The sequence below is a fragment of the Salmo salar genome, chromosome ssa19 (assembly GCF_905237065.1).
Source record: "Salmo salar chromosome ssa19, Ssal_v3.1, whole genome shotgun sequence".
NCBI lineage: Eukaryota > Metazoa > Chordata > Actinopteri > Salmoniformes > Salmonidae > Salmo > Salmo salar.
This window is the reverse complement of record NC_059460.1, coordinates 54,638,836-54,663,783: the sequence shown is the minus strand read 5'-3', so window position 1 is coordinate 54,663,783 and position 24,948 is coordinate 54,638,836. Positions and strand designations below refer to the sequence as shown.

The window sequence follows — 24,948 nt, the reverse complement described above, 5'->3', positions numbered from 1 at the left end:
ACCATGTGCCTGTGAGCAGAGTGTTTATTTACAATGGAAATGATCTCCAATGATTTATTGTAGCCTGTATTGTAACTTACCCTTATCTCAGGGAAATGATACGTGATTACTCTGTGCATGTGGAAAAGAACACACCCGATCCTGGAACAACACAGTGGTAGTATTAGATTGTTCTACTGATAATAGTCATGCGAGGATTCATCCTGAGTTTGGGAGTTTGTCCTAATGCAGACCCGTCTGTCTGTCTTCTAAAAGACAGATAAGGCGTTGGGCCAGTAATCGAAAGGTTGCTGGTTCGAATCCCCGAGCAGACTAGGTGAAAAATCTGCCAGTGTGCATAGAATTGCCGAGGATAAGAGAAAAGATTACTTAAATGTATATGTCAAATATTTTATTTCAATTCAGTGTAAAATAGGCCTATGTGGATAGATTTAACTGTCAACATTATATTTCCGTGATGTTGATACATTTCCTTTAACCTTTATTTAACTAGGCAAGTCAGTTAAGAACACATTGTTATTTACAATGACGGCCTAGGAACGGTGGGTTTGTTCCTTGTTCAATGATTTAGGGGCAGAACGGTTCAGGGGCAGAACGACAGATGTTTACCTTGGGGATTCGATCTAGCAACTGGCCCAACGCTCTAACCACTAGGCTACCTGCCGCCCCATAGGTTAAATGTATTTAAAAATCATGATTTTTTTGGTCTAAAAAACCACTAATCAGCAAGCACACTACAATGCTAAAATAATGGACTGAATCTAATAAAATAGCCAGGCTTATTCTATACAAACAGCAGCTTTTTGATTTGCTTTTTGGCTCTACACTAATATTCTAAATGATGTTTATTGTTTTGTTGTGTTTATTGTTCTCATAAATGATCAGTTATGTTACCATTAATGATACATTGATGAAAAAAATCAAATGCCTTTGTTGTTTATTCAATGAAGCCTATATTATGTCTAAGAAATATTAATATTCTATAATCCATACACATTTTCTGGAGCCTATTATAATGTACAAATAATCAACCACAAGGCAGCATAGTATTTGATCACATTTGTTTTATTTCGTTCCGTTGAAAACTGATTTTATATTAGAACATGCTCAAATACCGTATAGCCTACTTCTTAAAGAATTGTGGACTGTCAAATTTACCAACCCATCGCATTCCGTTTTAGCTATGTGATAAGAATTATTGTGCTGGCTATCATTTACATTTAATTCTGACAGCAGACACGTGTTAATTTTCTTTAATTTAAATGACATTTTCTTTCGGCAAATGCTATAAATATTATTTTCTAATTCTGAATTCATACAGTATTTGCCTACTACAACAATCTACTTACAAACTGACATGTTAGATTCGTGATTCAGATAGCAGCCCATTAATTTTGTTTTGAATTGTGCTGTTGATTTTAATAAATAGGTCTAAATTTGAGGTCAAAATGTCCTTGTTGGCGAAAAAAAGCATTGATGGAAATGTGTTTAAGATCTACTCTTGTTTATTTTCTATTTATTTATTGCAGAACAATGTACAGTATCTTCCACCAGTTTTATTCTTGATTCTCATCAAATTAAATGTATTGGTACATTATAATGGTTAATTATTATCAATATTTCCCCACAAATGTAGGAATCACTGAGATTTTCATTAGACAAATGACATGATCAAGGACACATTAACGTTCTAGACCTTTCCCTCCCATATTGGAGGGAAAGGTCTTAATTTAGATTTGAATGTATATAAAAAAATATGATTTTATATTTCAGAGAAAAGCATTGCATTGCATTTTAAAGCTGTGATCGTAAGCTATATTTTAAATATAAAACCACTCAATTAATTTAATAGCCTATATCAAAATATTCAATTAGTAGGGCAATTAATTATTATCTTATCCAAATATGGATTTACTTTTCATTTTTTAAATACAATTCTACATTAATCCCATGTTTTGTTTGTTTGGATTTTTTTTACAACTACTTCTCAGCTACCCACAATGTTAGAACAAAACAATTGCACTTTGCCTCCAGAGAACTTCCTGGCAACTGCCAGTTTGTAGTGAATCCTTCTCAATCCCTATTTTAGTTTTTAATCCCACTCTATGCTGACCTAGACTTGTACATTTTCACCCAATGCTCCCTCATTGACTTGCCACTATCACCAGTGTTTTATCACAAACAGACAAACTCTCCTGTTAGCTGTGCTCCTCTATTGTTGCGATCTATATCCCCACTGTAGTTTTTTCCAAGTGTCAGTGAGGCAGCTGAAAGCCATCCCCTGTGATTTAAGGATTCTTATATCTGCAGTTAAGTATTTGAATAGTGGTTGTTAATCTATGAGAGGGAATTTAGGGCGCTGCAGTCACTCCTTATGGCTACCCAGGGGTAGCCGATGGCACATGGTAATATTTCTCCCTCTGGCCCCGGCCTGAACACTGGCATGGGGAATGTGAAAGCACCAGAGCCTGGCAGAACTGACATAATATTATTACCCTGCAGAGAGACACACAAAGACAAGCGATCTGCTCCCTCTCAGAGCCACTGGGAGGAGGAATCTTCATACAGAGGTGAAGATTTTCCTCCTTGCTTTGCATTATTCGACCTCTCGTTGCTGTCACAGCACAGATACATGACATACATTCCGTTTACATTACAAAACATGGACCTCTACTAATGTAATGTATGCTTGTGCTCAGATGCGTGCATTACAGGATGAATTCTAAATGCTCTGCGTATCGATGAGTGAAATCCTAATCAGATCACTGGTTGGAGAAGGGGGCAGGGAGGACATTGGGTCTTTAACCTCAGAGCCTCTCTGTCTCTCTCCTACTCCCCCCTGACGGTGGCTTTGTGGAGGGATGTACACACAGGGAAGGAGGAGGCTCTCGTGTAATGAGGAGAAATGTCTCCATTTAGCCTGGGCTGTGTGCAGATGGAGCTCTGGGCGGGGTGAGGGTGCACTTAGTAGACCCTTTTTCCTAATCAAGGACAGCGTCGGAAGGGATCGCAGTCACACTCGCTGTGTCTCCCAAAGCCGCATTCCTCCCTCCCACACCAGCCCCCCTAGGCCTGGTGGGGGGGGCTCCCTCTGCCTTCTTGTTCACCTCATCACCAGGGTTCACACGGAGGTCAGGTCTTGGCCCCGTTGTATCTCCGCTCCAACACAATGCAGTATCTCCCACAGCAAAAGACACAGGGGAAGAGGCTAGCGCCAGGGATCCAAGGACTAAACTGAGAAGAAACAGTATGGTTCCTACCCAATCTGTAAAGAGGTGTGTCATCAATTCACCTGCTCTACTAACCCACCTGGACCAGCTTGGACCGGTCTGGGAGACACCCATTTTGGCTCACCTAAAAGCGGACAGGAAAAAGTCCTCTCCTGTTGGCAGCTGTGTAAGGCATGGCCCTCCAGGTAATGATGAGTAATTGAACCCGGGCTAATGTTGACACCTACTCAGGGTGGTTTCACATTGAGCCGACACACTGAGTCTGGGCAGCACCCTGCACACCAGGCAAGCCTACCTCCAGATTTTCATATCACTCAATGTAAATCTTCCTGTCTGTTGTAGCATTGCCCTCACCCCATGTGATCTCACTTCCTCTGCCTACACCCTGTCATTAGCAATGCTTCATGCAGATGGGTAAGGTTTTTTTTTTTTTTTTTTTTTACAGATAAAAGAAAAATGGTGAAATAAGTTGGAACATCAAATACCCTACATTTTGGTTTGATTTCTCCTCATCCTGCAGCGACAAAAGCCTCTTTAAATAATGTATTGTTTTCCCAACATATTTTTTGCGTTATAGCAGTATAGATATATAATGTTAGTCCTCCCACCTTCCATTTGCCTTCATTTTGATTCACTCTAAAGCCAGCCTCTGATTGACTTGCAGCATAACTAAAGTGGATTTTAATGGGCGACTACATTAACTCTTTATGGTCATTATCACATAAATCAAGCGTTTCTTGCTGGATCACTGCTGAGCTCGTAACACCATGCTGAGACTGAAGGGGGGAAATAACCAAATGAGAGAGAGTGGCCATGACACTGCTATGGCAGCTCACATGCATCCTATATCACCTTGGTTTAGGGGTTAACATGGGATTTTTGTAGGTGTGTATAGCTGTGTTATTAATAACAATATAAATGATGTGAATGACACTAATTAAAACAGGAAAATAATGAAAATGAAGTAGATGCATAGAGCTGAATAATTGATAATGCAATCTACGATTGATAGAAGAACAGCCTTCTGGGATTTGGGTGAAGCCTTCATTAGCTTTCAGTTTGGAGAAAATATCATCTCGTTGCTTCCTTATGTGTTTGTGTGTTAAGAAAAATCATAATTTAAACATGTTGGATTCTGTATTTAGGGTTTATGTGAATCATGCATGTTTTTAATCAGTCTTATTAACTTTTTACTTAAACCAAGAGTAGATACATTGTTATAGCTGTTGATAAGTATTTTCATAAGATGAGGTATTGCTTGCTGTCGGCCAATCAGCATATGTCATACAGAGGGGTGGGATCAATAACATGTCAGAGGAGTAGGACTTCTGAATGCACAGTATGCAAACTTAACAGGTGCTACCCTGTGGTAGAACCCTGTGGTAGAACCCTGTGGTAGAACCCTGAACCATGCAAGAATCATTCAAAACACCAGCCCCTTAACTGTTCGCAAATTTGGTCCTCGAGCTGTAACACTGTCTCGAAATGTTGTCTATCACTAGCAGAACCATATTGCCAAGTAAAATTCAGAGTATGTGTAAATGTACTTGGTGAATACAGCAGATTCTGATTCTTAAAAGCAATTCCTTGACCGTTCCGATATCTTTGAAACCCAGTATGAAACACATGCTTTAAACCATGAGGCCTAGTCAAAGAGCTCTCGTTGGTCAAGCCATAGCTGTGTTGTTTACTGATTCATACAGATCTAACAGTCCCGTCCCTGTGTTGACTTTATATCTCCTTGACTATTAACTGGGCATGACCTTTGAAATAAATGAAGATGGAAGGAAGTAGACAGATGAAAGGTGCTGTGACCGGGAAGCAGGCCTAGAAAAATGAACAGAGCACTGGATGGATGAGGCGGGGGAAGCCTAACGACGGGCCTTTTGTTATGATGGACTGAATCAGGTTCTCTTTGACAAAACAATCTGTAGCGGTGTAGCGCTAGATCCTGACATGTGTCAGTCATCCACAAAGCAGGGTGACATATGAGTGTGTGCTACTGTCATGCGGTGTCTGGGGCCTCACTCTGAGATGTGACCACCTCGTATTTCAGTAGGACCTGCGAGGTACAGTGGACAGTGAAGGGTTACCTTGTTGCACGTTGGCTTATAACATCAATCTCTAATGGTTCTTATACGGCATGACGTTCAGATATAACTTTGATTCCATTGCACTCTGGACCAGATTCATTTGCCTACACTAAAACGACAGGAGCAGATAGCCACTGACATTTCGTCTAGGGGAGAATTTCAGATCTACCAGTGCAGTCTCCAGGCTACCAGCTCTCTCTCCTCCTCTCTCGTGTTTTGGATTTTATAATAAACGAGAGAGAGGCTCCTCTTGGCTAAACATATACTTTGTTTGGACAAGAAGACACAGTTGGGCGCGGCGTGTTTGGTTTTGTTCTTAGGATGTCAAGGTCTGGTTCAAAGGGGATGGATTCCAGGCCTCTTTCCCTGTCATCAGTGGTCTGAATGAAAGGTCACCCAGACTAGTATAAATGGGTTTTATAACGGCTCCTGCACTCCAAACCAAAGGAGGCCACCTGTTCCCCCATCCTCCCTTCTTGGTAACTAGGTCGAAGCCCGATGACAGATGAATTGAGAATCAGGATTGAGCTTTGTTTTGCCATGTTCAGGAGGACAGGCACCTTGGTTGAATTCCAGTCAACTGTGGAATCCTACATGTAATCCTAAAGTGAGACAAGGAATGGCCATTTAAGATGTAGTGGATGTTTAAATGCCCTTCATTTACACTGCTACACTTGTAACATGGTACGACTCTCTGTAGCACATCTGTTAGATCCCGGGTCAGTTAATAGCACACACCTAAAGGCCTCTGAGGTGCATAGTCAATGTATGACTGAAGCTCCAGGCCAGGGAGCCATACAGAGACCCAATCTGGTCATTCCCCGTATCTGCTGCATTGCTAATCTGCAGCACAACAGCAATAGCAGCAGAAGTGCTGTAAATGTATTGATCCCAGTTTCCCCAAAGCTGCAGTGGTGTATTTGATTCCGGGCCTGCCGCAGTGTGGCCTGTTACTGCTCTTTGAGCAGGAGAGAACCATCTTCAACATGGAGCCCATGACAAATACCCATGACAAATACCCATGACAAATACCCATGACAAATACTGAATTCGCGCAAAACTGAAAGCCCGATCCACTGTATTTAACCATGGAAAGAGGTCTGGGAATATGACTGAATATAAACAGTGTAATTATTCCCTCTGCAATGTAATCGAACAAGCAAAATGCCACTACAGGGACAAGTTGGAGTTGCAATTCAACGGCTCAGACACAATACGTATGTGGCAGGGTCTACAGGAAATCACGGACTACAAAAAGAAAACCAGCCACGTCACGGACACCGACGTCACGCTACCAGACAAACTAAACACCTTCTTTGCCCGCTTTGAGGATAATACAGTGCCACTGTCGCGGCCCGCTAACAATGACTGCACCCCCCCTTCTCCGTGGCTGATGTGAGTATAACATTTAAACGTGTTAACCCTCGCAAGGCTGCTGGTCCAGATGGCATCCCTAGCCATGTCCTCAGAGCATGCGCAGACCAGCTAGTTGGTGTGTTTACGGACATATTCAATCACTCCCTATCCCAGTCTGCTGTTCCCACATGCTTCAAGATGGCTAACATTGTTCCTGTACCCAAGAGAGACTAGTCAAGGATCATATCACCTCCACCTTACCGGCCACCCTAGACCCACTTCAGTTTGCATACCGCCCCAACAGGTCCACAGACGACACAATCGCCATCACACTGCACACTGCCCTATTCCATCTGGACAAAAGGAACACCTATGTAAGAATGCTGTTCATTGACTACAGCTCAGCATTCAACACCATAGTACCCTCCAAGCTCATCATCAAGTTGGAGGCCCTGGGTCTCAACCCCGCCCTGTGCAATTGGGTCCTGGACTTTGTGACGGGCCGCACCCAGGTGGTGAAGGTATAATACAATGTCTCTACTTCGCTGACCCTCAACACTGGGGCCCCACAAAAGTGCATGCTCAGCCCCCTCGTGTTCACCCACGACTGCGTGGCCATGCACACCTCCAACTCAATCATCAAGTTTGCAGACAACACAACAGCAGTGGGCTTGGTTACCAACAATGACGAGACAGCCTACAGGGAGGAGGTGAGGGCACTCGGAGTGTGGTGTCAGGAAAACAACCTCTCACTCAACGTCAACAAAACAAAGGAGATGATCGTGGACTTCAGAAAACAGCAGAGGGAGAACCCCCCTATCCACACCGAAGGGACAGCAGTGGAGAAGGTGGAAAGTTTTAAGTTCCTCGGCGTACACATCACAGACAAACTGAAATGGTCCACCCACACAGACAGTGTGGTGAAGAAGGCGCAACAGCGCCTCTTCAACCTCAGGAGGCTGAAGAAATTTGGCTTGTCACCCAAAACCCTGACAAACCTTTACAGATGCACAATCGGGCTGTATCACAACCTGGTACGGCAACTGCACCGCCCTCAACCACAAGGCTCTCCAGAGGGTGGTGCGGTCTGCACAACACTTCACCGGGGGCAAACTACCTGCCCTCCATGACACCTACAGCACCCGATGTCACAGGAAGGCCAAAATGATCATCAAGGACATCAACCACCCGAGCCACTGCCTGTTCACCACGCTATCATCCAGAAGACGAGCTCAGTACAGGTGCATCAAAGCTGGTAACGAGAGACTGAAAAACAACTTCTATCTCAAGGCAATCAGACTGCTAAACAGCATTCACTAACTCAGAGAGGCTGCTGCCTACATTGAGACCCAATCACTGGCCACTTTAATAAATGGATCACTAGTCACTTTATACAATGCACTCTAAATAATGCCTACATATCTTACATTACTCATATCACATGTATATACTGTATTTTATACCATCTATTGCACCTTGCCTATGCCGCTCGGCTATTGCTCATCCATATACTTACATGTACATATTCTCATTCACCCCTTTAGATTTGTGTGTATTAGGTAGTTGTTGGGGAATTGTTAGATTACTTGTTCGATATTACTGTACTTTCGGAACTAGAAGCACAAGCATTTCGCTACACTCGCAATAACATCTACTAACCAGGTGTATGTGACCAATAACATTTGATTTGATGATTTTGTTTACATCCTACTTCGTGATCTTCCACAGACTTTGAGGAGATCCAAATGGTGGCAGCCCAGGATCTCAGCAACATCTTGAAACAAGGCTACCTGGAGAAGAAACGACAAGGTAGATTATGGAGTCAAATATGATGCAAATATGTCACGTTGAGTGCTAATTCAAAGGCTTGTTTTCATTCCGTTTTCCATGTAGACCACAGCTTCTTCAGCTTAGAATGGCAAAAGCGATGGTGTGTCCTCAAAAACACAATATTCTACTACTTTGGGAGTGACAAAGGTCGGTTTGAAACCCTCATGTCACACTAAGACATACAATTTATCCATGTACAGTTATTTATGCCTGGAACTCATACATGTGAACATTTGGGTGAGGAGATTGAGTTAACACTGTTTTTCCTTCAGACAAGCAGCAGAAGGGCTCCTTCTATATCAAGGGTTACAGTGCAGAGATGGTGGCCAACCTACGTAAAGACTCCAAGAAAAATGGCTGCTTTGAGCTGAGTGCCCCTGGCCGACACTCCTTCCAGGTGGGTGTACAGTACAAAAGCAATACAAGGGACTCCTCCCAGTGATGTTTCATAGCATACCAGTCTTACCTAATGATCATATTGTATGATCCTCCCCAGTTCACTGCTAGCAGTCTGCGAGAAGCCAGGGAATGGGTGGACCAGATCAACTTTGTCCTGAAAGGTATGTCAACATATTTCCAAAGCTATTTCAAAGACACAGTAATAGAAAAGGATATAGTGATGATTATGTATGTTTTCTTGTCCTCTGTTAGATTGGTATTGCCTCACTGACTTTTTGGCCTGAAAGGGCAGGAAATAAACCATTTATATCCATTCCCAAATATATCCATCCCCAAACTGACCAATCAGACGCCTTCCGAACCTCCTCATCCACCACGTCACAAGGCATTCATGTCATGCAGGCCCACCCCCCGACCGATTTCCTCCTTACGGGAAATTTATTGGTAGACGTTCTGGCTATCCTCTAGCGGCATTGATTTTTGCCTGGCCAATGGCGTATCACAGAGGAGCCGATACCCTGTGTTGCAGTGCCCAGTCGCCAGCAATCACAGCGCTGCTCCGTCTGAGAGAGGCAGGCTGCACCGGCTGCACCGGCTGCTCTGAAATGGGCTGACTTGCGGGAAGTAACAGACACCACATCATTTGTCTTGTCCACTTTTACTACTATACAAGACCCAGATATACAGGGAGTTGGAGGCAAAGGTTTTTCTCCCTGTTTGCTGTTGGTTTATGCTGGGTGAATTTGAGATTGTTCACTTCCTTTTCCCCCCGGCTGGTCATCAAAGGTGTCCACGAATGTCCATCAGAATGACTAGATATTTCACAGATCTTTTGAAAATACAGTCAACAGGGAATGTCAGATGCCATCTACTACTCTGGGTCCTATGGGAACTCAAGGGGATGTGACTCTTACTGTGCTCTATACAGAGATACTGCTCATTATTTATGCCGTGCCTGTGTTCTATGCAGATTTGAGTTCCAGCTTTATCCCCTTTGAGGATGAGACCTATGATGACATTGAGGGGGTGGCCAGGCATCCCCCTTGGCCCGCCCCCTTCCCAGTCCTGCCCCAGCAGGTCAAAGCCTCTCTCAGTAGCCAGGAGGAAGGGAGGTCCAGCCAGGGGGGGGAAGAGGAAGAGGATGATATCTACGAGGTGCTCCCAGGTATGAGAACAGACACACAGACACACGCTCTCATAACCCCTTGGAGGTGTATCACTATCACTGTAACTCAAAGACTAATTACACATTATAAATCATGTTATCCTAATAAGAGCGTCAGAGGTGTGGCTGTAGTTATAGAGGAAATACAGGACTGTCCCACAGGCAGGTGGGTGGCTAAATGGGTCCTGAGAACGACCAAAGGGGGTGACTTCTCCGTGTCATCATCCATACCTCCATTTGAGATACATAAAGGTTCTGTTTCCCCTTTGCCGAAATCATTGGTTGGAGAGAAATATGCCTTTTCACCATAGAAAGCCATCTGGGATGGGTACAGAGTTGACCCTGACCACAGATGGTGTATCGAATGGCAGTCTCTTTTTTTCACTTTCTCACCCTATCACTAATAAATCTCTCTCCCCTTCTTTGGTTGCTCTCAGATTTTCTTAAAAGGCACTGGAGGGCCAAGGGAGGTGGTGGGAAGACAGGCTGTACCCTACATCTCCACAACACAGAAAGTGCATGATTTTGTTTCAGGAAAGTTCTTTTTTAAATGTCTCACCTCAGTTTTCATTCTGTTTTCCAGAGGATGACATTCCAGGATCCACTGAGGAGATCAGTGAGAAGAGCATGAAACCAGGTCTGAATCCCACTCACAGCATTCACTGACCAGCAAAATAGGAAAAAGTTAAAAACAAACAACATTTTGGATGACCCTTCAATGATCTGTATCAACTTCTCCTCTTTCGCAAAGTCATCTTTGTCAGAATTTGCCAGCTGTTTATGTTAATACAAGATAGATGAGGGTAGGAAGGACATATGATATCAGCAAGCTGCTGTTCTAGAGAGGAGGTGTGTAGGTGTGTCTTTCAGATAAATAGAGTTTTGATAGGGGTAGTACTCACTATTCAAGTTATTCAAAGTGTTTTGATATTTAGACTCTCGATTCAAGTGTAATATTTTAGGTAACAGCATTGTGTGTTTTTGCTCAGGGTGGTCCATAGACTATGCCAATTACTACCAGGGCTTGTGGGACTGTGAGGCAGACGAGCCTGACGAGCTGGCCTTCCAAAGAGGTGACCTCATCTACATCGTCAGTAAGGTCAGCATCAACAACGCCAGTCACAGTTCCTTCATGCACTTCATCAACATGCTATATACAGGTAATTGCAAAAATAACGGAAACACTTGAGTAAACAAGGGATAGAAAGTATATTGAAAGCAGATGCTTCCACACAGGTGTGGTTTCTGAGTTAATTAAGCAACTGGAATCCCACCATGCTTACGGTCATGTATAAAAATGCTGGGCTGGCCATTATTTTGGCCATTATTTTGCCTACTATGGCCATGCTCCCATAGGATAACAATACCCCCATCGAAAGGGCACGAGCGGTCACTGATTGTTTTGATGAGCATAAAAACTTATTTAATTGAACACTTATGGGAGATTTTGAAGCGTTTGCAGAGACAGTTTTCTGCCACCATCCACAAAACACCAAATTATGGAATCTCTTGTGCAAGAATGGTGTTGCATCGCCCCAATATACTTCCAGAAACTTGTAGAATCCATTCCAAGGTGAATTGATGCTGTTCTGGCTCGTGGTGGCCTCACGCCTTATTAAGACAATTTATGGTGTTTCCTTTATTTTGGTAGTTACGTGTAGATTCTATTCTATTCTAAACAGTTCTGTTTTATTCTATTCTAATCAATTGTATTCTATTCCAACCCCTCCATTGTCTATCCTTGAGCCACTGGGGGAGAAATGCCCATCAGATCTTCTATAATGGGATTGGGGTTCATTACTGAGTCTGTATCTGTATCATGAGGGTTAATTGAGAGAGCAGCCATGCAAAACCCCTGCTGTGTTGAACACAAACTGCAGGTGAAGCATCCTGCATCTCAGCTCTTTTCCTTCAATCTATTTCCCTGTGTTTTATGGCCATTGTGTAGAAACATGCAGTGTATCTATGTGTTACAGCCTCTCTACTGGAAATCAATCTGTTGCAATTTGGGCATTGCCGCCCTCAAAGCTTTTCAGGACCTTGTTTGCAGATTGAAGCAGTATTGGAAGGCTTGGATTTGTGTGTCATCATATATCCTGTTTTTTACAGTATGCATAAGCGGTACTATTTGACATGTTGTAGAAAGAGTTAAGGATCATTTCCAGTCTTCCAGTGGAATAGTTAATAAACTCTTAGCTGAACAAGGTGGTCTCCTCTGCAGTGTCAGATAAAGACGTTTCTTTAACGAGCCTAACGCAATGGTCTAGGACACGGGGTGTGTCCGAAATATTTGTTGCTATATTCATAGCTGGCGGTGCCGCGAAAGGGCTGGGTTTTGATGAATAAATACATTTTAGGTGTGAGGAGGGCTTGGCCACGCACTGGCCAATCAACGCGTGTCATGACTTAATACTGCATGACTTAATACTGCATGACTTAATACTGCATGACTTAAATGACTTAATACTGCATGACTTAATACTGCATGACTTAATACTGCATGACTTAATACTGCATGACTTAAATGACTTAATACTGCATGACTTAATACTGCATGACTTAATACTGCATGACTTAATACTGCATGACTTAATACTGTATGACTTAATACTGCATGACTTAATACTGCATGACTTAATACTGCATGACTTAATACTGCATGCTGCCATCTCAAGTTCTGTCGGTTATTGACGGTCTTTGCGTTGTCATCAACTCCAATTCGGCTGGGGGCCCAGAATATTCTAATCCCAGTACACGGTGGATTGATACTACAGTTTATTAAATAGCATAGGCTACAGTAACAACTAATAGCAAAAGTTTAAAAAAACATCCCGTTTTTGCTCAAAATGTTTGGCGTGTTGGCAGTCAGCGTTGTAATTGGCTTCAACGAGTATAAGCCCACGTCTTTACGCATCGCACTTCTCCTCAAATCAAAAATACTAGGCTCTTGTAAATGGTACTGCATGTGTGAGGCACGTTCTAGCAAGATATAGCCTAGGCCAACGGTTGATATGGCATTATATGACTGCATCATTTAAATATGTTTGGAGCAGCCGTCTTTGGTAACCAGATGAGAGGTGCTCTATAGAAATGGGGATGGATATTTGAACAAGAGCAATGAAACAATGGCTAAAATAATGTACAATAGGCTACAAAAAAAAGGGGGTGTCAGCTCACTGTTTTTCTGCTCCCAAACTTAATCTTTTAAAGGCCCAGTGCAGTCAAAATGATATTTTTACTTTGTTTTGTATGCTATTGTACAACGGGTGATGAAACTAACACTGTAAAAGTGTGAGAGAAAAAAATGGATCAGTGTTATTTCCTGATAGTTGCTGGTTGAAAATACAACCTATACAGGAACGTCTAATCAGCGTGAGTTGCATGGGCTGAGGTTTCAGCTTGCCTGGTGACATCGCCAGGCTGTGAATTGGTTAATAGACCAATAACAAAGAGAGTTCCAAACCTTTCTGCCAATAAGAGCTAGTTTGAAGTTTTCCCTCCCCACTCAGACCACTCCCAGACAGTCCTAGCAAAATTCTTCCTTGAGAAATACACTACATGACCAAAAGTATGTGGACACCTGCTCGTTGAACATCTCATTCCAAAATCATGAGTATTAATATGGAGTTGGTCCCCCTTTGCTGTTATAACAGCCCCCACTCTTCTGGGAAGGTTTTCCACTAGATGTTGGAACATTGCTGCAGGGACTTGCTTCCATTCAACCACAAAATAATCATTGAGGTCAGGCACTGATGTTGGGCATTTAGGCCTGGCTCGCAGTCGGTGTTCCAATTCATCTCGAAGGTGTTCGATAGGGTTGAGATCAGGGCTCTGTGCAGGCCAGTCAAGTTCTCCCACACTGATCTCGACAAACCATTTCTGTATGGACCTCGCTTTGTGCATGGGGGCATTGTCATGCTGAAACAGGAGAGGGCCTTCCCCAAACTGTTGCCACAAAGTTGGAAGCACAGAATCATCTAAAATGTAATTGTATGCTGTAGCGCTAAGATTTCCCTTCACTGGAACTAAGGGGCCATAGCCCGGACCATGAAAAACAGCCCCAGACCATTATTTCTCCTCCACCAAACTTTACAGTTGGCACTATGCATTGGGGCAGGTAGCGTTCTCCTGGCATCAGGCAAAACCCAGATTTGTCCGTTGGACTGCCAGATGGTGACGAGTGATTCATCACTCCATAGAACGCGTTTCCACTGCTCCAGATTCCAATGGCGGCGAGCTTTACACCACTCCAGCCGACGCTTGGCATTGCGCATGGTGGTCTTAAGCTTGTGTGCGGCTGCTCAGCTATGGAAACCCATTTCATGAAGCTCCCGGCGAACGTTGCTGATGTTGCTAGTGAGTGTTGCAACAGAGGATAGACGATTTTTAAGCGCCTCAGCACTCGGCGGTCCCGTTCTGTGAGCTTGTGTGGCCTACCACTTTGCGGCTGAGCTGTTGTTTCTCAATAACAGCACTTACAGTTGACCTGGGCGGCTGTAGCAGGGCAGAAATTTGACGAGCTGACTTGTTGGAAAGGTGGCATCCTATGACGGTGCCACGTTGAATGTCACTGAGCTCTTCAGTAAGGCCATTCTACTGCCAATGTTTGTCTCTGGAGAATGCATGGCTGTATGCTCGATGTTATACACTAATTTGAAGGGGGTCCACATCATTTTGCATATATATATTATAGTGTCGTTTTTTGCTAAAAAGCTATTTTTGTCAATTTCTATGGAAAATTATTACCCAAAAAGGATTTGATATTGATATGAATATGTCTGCATTGGGCCTTTAAAAAAGCTTTGGTGATTTATTTCAAAGCAGTCTCAGGAGTCAAAGCCTTTATTGATAGGCTTGGCTACTAGTAGGACTACTTGCTGAATGCATTGGGCAGAACAAAAAAAACACCCTTCATTGAGGGGAGACTATGCTTGATTTTTCAACAAATGATGCGAAATGGGGAAAAAATGTATATATGTTTTATATATACGAGGGTTACTGGCACAAAAAGCACATCTCCTCTCTTGTTCCATGAGCATATGGGCACTGTGCGTCACGGGTAGATAGGTAGCACTTCTGCTGGACAAAATCCTTACCATAACCAACATGTTACCTCTAAGACAAGCCTTTGTTTGGTCTTAAATATCCCCACCAACACTTCCTGAAATTGACACTTTGGCGCTTTTTAAGCACACACCTCAGATATTGCCACCCCTCCCACCTCAGCACAAGCGAGCTGATATATGACAGGTAAACTACCAATCCTGGTGCAAGGGTTGTAAAATAGCAGGTTGAAATTGCCAACGAGCGTGGTTTAACACCAGCCGAAAATAGAGCCCTAAGGGTACTAGTTTATAGGGGAATGTCAAAACAACCCATTACATTTTTCATAGAAGAAGAATAATGCCACCTGCTCTGAATTTATTGGAGGTGTATCAGGACGTTACCAGAGTGCTACAGTATTACCATTTGGTATAGGTGTTGGGTTGCCTACCTTTCACTGTAACAGACCAACTCTTGGTTGGTTGTAGCTGTACTGTCTGGTACACAGCTATAGTGACACAGATTACTCTTGTTTTGTCAAGCTTTTCCCCTTAGTTTTCATAATAACATGATGGTCTACAGAGCATTGCAACAGAGCATTCTAACAGAGCATTCTAACAGAGCATTCTAACAGAGCATTCTAACAGAGCATTCTAACAGAGCATTCTAACAGAGCATTCTAACAGAGCATTCTAACAGAGCATTCTAACAGAGCATTCTAACAGAGCATTCTAACAGAGCATTCCAACAGAGCATTGCAACAGAGCATTCTAACAGAGCATTCTAACAGAGCATTCTAACAGAGCATTCTAACAGAGCATTCTAACAGAGCATTCTAACAGAGCATTCTAACAGAGCATTCTAACAGAGCATTCTAACAGAGCATTCTAACAGAGCATTCTAACAGAGCATTCCAACAGAGCATTCTAACAGAGCATTCCAACAGAGCATTCCAACAGAGCATTCCAACAGAGCATTCTAACAGAGCATTCTAACAGAGCATTCTAACAGTCCCTTAATGGATTAAAAGTGAGGGCCTCATTGTAATTCATTTAGAGGCGATTCCTTCCTGTCTGTTTCTGAATGGAAGGTTTTGGTTTAGTGTGACATGAGTCCACCCGTGCCCCATTCAGAGTCATAACCTTGTATCATATTTCCCTCATGAATGACATTAATGACATGATTAGGACACTACATGGCAATCGTGTGTTTTAATGAGCCTTAAGGGAGGGGAATCCCTGTTCCCTCTGGTTCAACAGTGGAGCAGACTATTTAGTTCAACAGGGGTTTCCTTGGAACCCTGACCTCAACGAATGAAATACAGGCCTTTGGCTGCAGCTCAAGCCTCGCTCTAACTGGGGAACACAGACATAAAATGGCCATATAAAACTAAGACCCATAAATTCTCCTGAACAGAGGCTTAGGGTGCTGGGGGGAGGCTGGGTGTATGTGCTCTATGTCAACACTGACCATAATTACAAGGTAGAAAGGACACGCTCTAAGTGCTAAATCAATGGTGCTAACAAACTGTTATTTTTAAGCTGCGATTTGATTGACTACCGGAGTGCCGACCAGGCTAGGGGCTAGCCACAGGCACTGTGTCGTACGGCTATGAACTGAGTAGAACATGACGATTATACAAAGAGCCCCCATCAATCATTATTGATCTAGCGAGAACTTACTGTAAAGAGGTGCATTTTTGCAGGTTTTTTTTGCTGGGGGGGTTTGTACTGTGTCTATATGAGAGGGGATTGTGTGTGTGTGTGTGTGTGTGTGTGTGTGTGTGTGTGTGTGTGTGTGTGTGTGTGTGTGTGTGTGTGTGTGTGTGTGTGTGTGTGTGTGTGTGTGTGTGTGTGTGTGTGTGTGTGTGTGTGTGTGTCAGTGGGAACGTAAATATATGAGTAAAGCCACAACTCGTATTCATTCCATTCGTTTTACTAGATTAATCTGGCAGAGTCTGCCGCTGGTTTCACGGATGATGAACTTGGTACCCAGTCTCCCGTCCACAAAGAAACACATAGCAACTATCTTATGTCTTTGCACTGGCCTTTTATTGCTGAGAGCTTGCACTGTCTTCTATAGCTTTTGGCTTTGCAATGACATTTTAGAGCGTGGGATTTTTTTCTGTTATAGATTCTCCTAATAAAGATCCATACTATTTTACGCTCTACCATTTTTATATCATTTTTGGATATACTATACTAACTACTGGATAGAGCCTACTTATTCATACTAAAATGCTAACTGTTTTGAGTTCTCATTATGCAGAACTGACAGGTTGGGCCTGTTTATTGTACATGTACAATATATCATGAATTTGCTGACAAAATGTCTGCAATTAGTAAACCTTTGCTCTCCTAACATCCGTATTGCTTATATTGACTCCTAAGCATGTTTCTCACTAATCCGTTGGGTTGTCCTGCATTCCAGGACTATAATTTATGTAGCTAGCTGGAATCAAAAGACACAGCTCCACAGGTCAGCTGCCACATTCCGGTATTCCCAGAGGCACTCTTGTAGAACGGCAGGGTTGGAGTGGGGAGAGATTTACGATGTAAACCCATCCAGGCTCCTTTAAACTCCAGCAATCACTGCCATCTCTCTGCTCTCTCTCTGCTCTCGCTCTCTCTCTCTCTCTCTCTCTCTCTCTCTCTCCACCCCTCTCTCTCTCTCTCTCTCTCTCTCCACCCCTCTCTCTGATCTCTCTTCCCCACTCTGCTCTGTCCACCCGGGACGTGCACCTCACAAGGAGAGAGAGAGAGAGCTAGGGGGCGGGAGGGAGGGAGAGAGGCCCTCCTTGTCGCCAACCAAGGAGGGCCTATAGCAGCACCTAGATATTCTGCACTCATTCTGTCAGACCTGGGCCCTGACAGTAAATCTCAGTAAGACTAAAATAATGGTGTTCCAAAAAAGGTCCAGTTGCCAGGACCACAAATACAAATTCCATCTAGACACCATTGCCCTAGAGCACACAAAAAACTATAAATACCTTGGCCTAAACATCAGCACCACAGGTAACTTCCACAAAGCTGTGAACGATCTGAGAGACAAGGCAAGAAGGGCCTTCTACCCCTTCAAAAGGAACATAAAATTCAACATACCAATTAGGATCTGGCTAAAAATACTTGAATCAGTTATAGAACCCATTGCCCTTTCTGGTTGTGTTGTCTGGGGTCCGCTCACCAACCAAGAATTCACAAAATGGGGCAAACACCAAATTGAGACTCTGCATGCAGAATTCTGCAAAAATATCCTCAGTGTACAATGTAAAACACCAAATAATGCATGCAGAGCACAATTAGGCCGATACCCGCTAATGATCAAAATCCAGAAAAGAGCCGTTCAATTCTACAACCACCTAAAAGGAAGTGATTCCCAAACCTTCCATAACAAAGCCATCACCTACAGAGAAATTAACCTGGAGAAGAGCCCCTAAGCAAGCTGGTCCTGGGGCTCTGTTCACAAACAGACCCCACAGAGCCCCAGGAAAGCAACACAATTAGACCCAACCAAATCATGAGAAAACAAAAAGATAATTACTTGACACATTGGAAAGAATTTACAAAAAATAGAGCAAACTAGAATGCTATTTGGCCCTAAACAGAGAGTACACAGTGGCAGAATACCTGACCACTGTGACTGACCCAAAATGAAGGAAATCTTTGACTATGTACAGACTCAGTGAGCATAGCCTTGCTATTGAGAAAGGCCACCAAAGGCAGACCTGGCTCTCAAGAGAAGACAGGCTATGTGCACACTTCCTAACCTCCTGCCAAATGTGTGACCATATTAGAGACACATATTTCCCTCAAATTACACAGACCCACAAAGAATTCTAAAACAAATCCAATTTTGATAAACTCCCATATCTATTGGGTGAAATACCATAGAGTGCCATCACAGCAGCAAGATTTGTGACCTGTTGCCACAAGAAAAGGGCAACCAGTGAAGAACAAACACCATTGTAAATACAACCTATATTTATGTTTATTTATTTTCCCTTTTGTACTTTAACTATTTGCACATCATTACAACACTGTATATATACATAATATGACATTTGGAATGCCTTTATTATTTTTTGAACTTTTGTAAGTGTAATGTTTACAGTTAATTGTTTATTATCTATTTCACTTGCTTTGGCAATGTTAACATATGTTCCCTATGCCAATAAAGCCCATGAATTGAAATTAGAGAGCGAGAGAGCAAGAGAGAGAGAGACGACTGTTCCATGCCGGCCTCCTCCAGTCTTCAATGGCCCGTTAGCGCCATCAAGAACATGGACACTGGTGACATCTAGTGGCTGACTTGTGACCAACTGATAATACTGAGAATGTTTCACAGTTGACAACACACGCACTCTGAGACTGATTTACGCTAGTAGGCTATGTCCCACTCTTAAATCAACATGAACTTTACCCTAAGTAAATGGCTATCAATTATGTTGAAGTTTGCAGCTAGAGGAAAAAACACAAACACAATTTAGAATTGATTAAATTAATTAAAAGCCCTTATTAATGCAATTAAAGCAGAACTAACTGATTTGATTATTCTCATTACATCTATCTTGTTGTAAATTTAGAGAAAATTCATCAAATCAAATTGTATTTGTCACATGCGCCGAATACAACAGGTGTAGACCTTACAGTGAAATGCTTACTTACAAGCAACATTGCAGTTTTAAGAAAAATACCTAAAAAAACAAGAAATAAAAGTAACAAATAATTAAAAGCAGCAGTAAATAACAATAGCGAGGCTATATACATGGAATTGTAGCCTACCTAAGTTGTATTCGTTTTGTATTAAATTGTATTTTATTAGTGTAGGAAATATGGGAGTATCTTATTTCCATAGGGCCATATTCTCATATCCTCAACTGCCTCAAACCCATGGCAACCCCAGTTGGCCCATTGCCCGTAGGTCCCACCATGTGAATATGGTGGAAGAAAAGGGAGGGAGGAAAAACAATCAGATGGGAAAAGTCAAGCAAGAAAGAGACAAAGGAAGAACCTTTTATCCCTTTGTGTGACCCCCCCCCTATATAATTTTCTCTGTCACACATCCCTTTAAAGTCCCTCGCTGCTTTTGTGGCTATAGACAGGGAAAGACATCTTATTTACCACCCAAAGTAGCAGGGGGAGAGAGAGCAGAGTCTGGGGTTTGGGGTCATGTCGGAGGCAGCGGTCATCTACCGGTCAACTACAGTAAGGTCATTATTCAGGCCCAGCCAATAGCCCAGAACTGTGCCTGAGCAACCCCTATCCATTCTGCCTAATTATTATAAATGAGGGGCGGCGTAAACAGCTATCATTACAGACACTCAGTGGCATACACAAATCCACTTTAAATTGCTATTAAGTTAAAGAGTCATCCTGTAATCCCAAAACGGCCTTAGAAGAGAAGCGGCTTGTTTCTTTTCATTTATTTTGTATTTGTTCTTTCATATTTTAGACGGCTCTGATGCGCAGTCATCTCTCGACTTTGAATCCATCTCATTGATTAAATTACAAGATTGCCTGTTTAGTACTGGGATCAAAACATGTTGAAGATTTTTACAAAGAAATCACCAACCCTAAAAAACAATGTGTCCAAATCTCTACAGGCATTGCTAGAATTTATTTTGAATATTCATATCTGTCAAAATAAGTATACTTTTCCCCCCACAATGGTCGGATACGTGTGTGTACAAAAATATTTCCAGAACACCTAAGGCAGTCCAGTCCACCTGTGTGAGCAAAATGCTTCGACTAGATATGGTGTTGGATCGATCAGGGGCTGCGGTTTGTAAGATGTGTCTGTTTCTTTGTTAGGGTGACTAGTGGAGAGAGACGCAGCGCTGCAGTGTGTGCCTCATGACTTTCCTTGTGGATGAGAGCGAAACGGAGAGAGGTAGAGGTAGCTAGAGAGAGAAAGAAGGGAGGGAGATGGAGGGTGGCGGTGAGGAGGGAGAGATTGTAACACCCAGGCGGCGGGTTCAGCGGCAGGGCAATGAGAGACTTCCTGTGCTCCATCACGCCCGAGGCCTGCTTCAGTCAGCTGGTAGCGCAGGAAAGATGCCTCATGTGTCAGTCTTATTAGCAATCCTCCTGCGTACGTGTGTGTCTGTGAGTGCGTATGTACTGTACGTGTGTAAGAGTGTCTGTGTGTTTGCTTGCGCGTCCGTGTCTGCGTGTACATCAAGAGAAATAGTAAAAAGACAGAATATGACTATGGAACGTGAGCAGAACCTGATGCTCTACAAAAGGAGTGAACGCAGAGCTCGGGGAGAAGTCAGGGAATAGGGTCATGTAGCTGTCACGGTGACCTGGCAGGCATACAAAGTGCTCCTTCTCCTGCATGAGAGACAGTCAAACCAACCTTCTCCCTCTTCAGGCATCGTTAGCAGTCAATCTGTCCTCCTGCCACCATTAGCCAGACCCTTGAGTGGTAAATAAACGATGGTGCTGGTGTGCTGCAGGTGTTGTCATGGCAACTCGCTCCCTCCCTCCCTCTCTTAGCTGGCTCTGCCCACGGTCATTTACTCCCTCTCAGTGAAGGAGTCACAGCGAGGTCAACGAGTCAACGCACCGCCGCAATATGGCGCTGTTTTGTCCTCACTCACCTCCTCCCAACACACAGTAGCTGATATGATACACATTCAGGGCACTCAAACACTGGCAGACAGAGTGATTTAGAGGCCCCAGGCAGAGTCTGTGCCCGATCCAACATCACAGAAATGTAAGCCCGAACCGGGAAAAAAGACAGATTTCTAGAAAAATAGGGCTATTGATTTAAAGTGGTGTTGAGAACAGTGCCACAGAGGCGGGCGGCAGCGGTGTGAGGAGAAAAGGAAACAGCTCTTGTCTTAGAAAAGCAAACTCAATATTGGAATATTGGCAAACTCAATATTAGAATAATTGAAATAAAGTAGGCTAATGCAATTGAAGGCATGTATCAAATTGTTGCTTATGGGCCTACTGAAACTCCCAAAGTCATATCCAATCGTTATACTAAAATTAAGGTAATACCCGTGTGTGGTCAACCAGATGAAAATGTCAGCACTGTTTTGATTGGCAAAGCGCCATCGCCTGCTTTGAGACAAGCGTGGGGGACTCGTCTTCATAAATCAATTAGTGTCAGATTTTTGTTCTCCCCGAATTCCCGTTTGCATATTTGGTAAGCCTACAATTACGCTGGGAAATTTAGCTATGTAGAAGTGTTGTCTTCATTCTGATATATATAATGATCAGAACATTCTGCTAGCATGTTGTGTAGTTTAACAAGTGGATTTTGCTATTCACTCGTTGTAGCCTGGCCTATCCCGATTTTTCTGATAATCAATGTGATTTTGTTTCACTGAATCTCCGTCTGTATATTTTGTTAATTGCTCTCTGGCTGGGCAAATAAGTGGAGGTGGTAGTTAATTTATTTGTTTGCTCATCTATCACCGATCAGAAACATTTAGCATGCAATAATTCATGTGATAATAATAATGATTGTAGCCTAAATCAATTGTATTATTTTGCTCATGACTGAGGTATAGGCTGTAGTAAGGCTTTATTTAATCAACTGCCAGCTGTGAGAGTGAGTCCTGTTTCATCTAGCTTAACCAGAGGAGGCTGGTGGGAGGAGCTATAGGAGGACAGCTCATTGTAATGGCTGGAATGGAACCAATGGAACGGAGTCAAACATGTTGTTTCCATGTGTTTGATGTGTTTGCTACCATTCCATTGATTCCATCTGTCCTCCTGTAGCTCCTCCCACCAGCCTCCTCTGATCTTAATGTAACTTACTTCAACATATCTCATAGGCAGCTGTTATGAGATAAAAATATATATTTTGTTACTAGTATTTTGGAGTTTTATTATGTCCAGTTCATGAGGCCCCTGCTGATGTGAGGCCTGAAGGAAATTCCTCTTCTGCCTAATGGTAAGTCCACCACTGCACAGAAAACATCCCAGACTGTCATGAAGGGCCACTTGATTATTTTAAAATTGAAGAACAATGTCTTGGTATGGAAATGGCATGGCACCTTGGTGCCCACAGAAATGTGTTATCCATAACCCCACTGTATTTTCTCCTGAGAATTAAAGATCATTCTATCCAAAATTCAGATACGCATTACACCAAATTAAAGGAGGGGAATCTGTAGGAGGTAGGAGAGATTGAAGTTAGGGCATTGTCATAAGAATACATTTACTCCCTGTGCTTCTTTCTATACGAGACCTCCCCTTCCAGCAGGCGTACTCTGGATGAACCCGTAGTAAGCAACGAAGAAGATGGAGTTGGCACGCTTGACAGACCTACGCTGCCATTGGAACACTGTGGCGATGTAGCTGTTGTATTAAAATGGCGGCGCTGATAATCAAAAAGAGCTTTCTCAGGGAGGATGTTGGACTGTCTGGCTGCACAGATGGGCCAGGGAGATAAATACAACTTTCTGTCACTGTGGTTGGAGGAATGGATTTGCGACAGCCCCGTGGGAGGGAAACTGTTTCGTTCCTACTCTCTGCTGCCCCAATCTGTCTGTTTCTCTGCTTTTATAGATTACTATTCAAGCTAGATTTCCACAATAAAACATGTTTTTATGACTTCAGATATTAGGGCCATGTTTTAGAAATGGACACAGGTAATAGAACATGTACCTTTCCAGAAGAAAATGTGTATACTTGCTTCAGTTGTCTTAAAATCAGCAAGCACATGAATTAGCCATTGTGAGTGGAGTACTCCACCTTCAATTACCCTGTCATTCCATTGAATCAGGGCTCTGTGTGGGCGAGCAGACAGTATGAAAATGTTCTCTCTGTTCGCCACATCTGGATGGATAACCTGCTTATCATAGCTAAATTCACTTGCTCTAAGAACGTCAGCCTGGGCCATCACTCTGCTCAGTGAGCTCTAACTGGTCTATACATCATCTCTGTCCAGCCACCGGACATTAGGAGTGGGTTTGTTTCTCATTCCTCTGGCTCTGTAGTCAGGTGTCAGAGCTCTCTGTATTAGAGGATGTGGGATCTATCACAGCAGTGCCCAGAGTGACAGCCAGGAGAGGGGGCAAAGATTTGACAAACATGCATTATAAATGTAAACCCCATACAAATGGATTGATCGATATAAGCTAGCCTTGGGGTTTCAGATGCTGTACCCCAATAATGACAACACTAGGTATCTAGAGCCATTTTGAGGCAATGCTCAATTCTGTTATTAACCTATGATGACACAGGGAGAATTGCATTTGCATACTCCTCACGTTCCCTCCTCAAAACCCACTGGAGGAGAAGTTCAGAGGGAAAGGACCTCCTGGCTTTCCCCTCCAGTGGATTTTGAGGAGGCGGTGAGGAAAGGGGAGAGGACGCGAGGAGAATGCAATTGAGATTCTCCCATGGTCTTCTGTGCATCGTTGTGCTTGTTCCTCCTCCTCACCCTGCTTGTGTCGCTCTGTTCCAGGAGTATAACATCAATGGCTGGTGGGTCGGAGAGCTAAACGGTACCGTCGGTATTGTCCCTAAAGACTTCGTCCACCCTGCCTACATCCTCTGAGCTCCCAAGAGGTAGTGGAGCACTCTCATATTGTTACGATTACAGACTAATATAATGGGCTAATGTACCTTACCAGGCCTCCTGACACCCATTGAGATAACCATTGAAATAGCAGGAGAGGTGTATATTCACAGCGGTGGACTGGCCATTTAAGACATCTGGTGGCTGAAAGTAGAACTGCAATTACTGCGTAGACCCAAGGCGTGAAATTTTATCAGCATTATAAGGGACACTGATATGCTCAGTAATGCTTTATTATAGCATCATTGACATAATTGAATTGGGAAATATGACTCCGTAGTGATATTAACTA

General features: G+C 43.1%; 1 protein-coding gene across 1 annotated transcript in view; it reads left to right on the top strand.

Annotated features, from left to right (window-relative positions):
- LOC106579312 (src kinase-associated phosphoprotein 1) overlaps positions 1-24,948 on the top strand; it is a 35,677-nt gene that overhangs the window by 10,011 nt on the left and 718 nt on the right. The window contains exons 5-12 of the mRNA XM_014159125.2: positions 8,408-8,488; positions 8,573-8,656; positions 8,782-8,906; positions 9,006-9,069; positions 9,879-10,073; positions 10,657-10,710; positions 11,063-11,172; positions 24,543-24,646. Coding sequence (XP_014014600.2) covers positions 8,408-8,488; positions 8,573-8,656; positions 8,782-8,906; positions 9,006-9,069; positions 9,879-10,073; positions 10,657-10,710; positions 11,063-11,172; positions 24,543-24,635 — 806 coding nt within the window. The 3' untranslated portion in view covers positions 24,636-24,646. The remainder of the gene's footprint in view (positions 1-8,407; positions 8,489-8,572; positions 8,657-8,781; positions 8,907-9,005; positions 9,070-9,878; positions 10,074-10,656; positions 10,711-11,062; positions 11,173-24,542; positions 24,647-24,948) is intronic.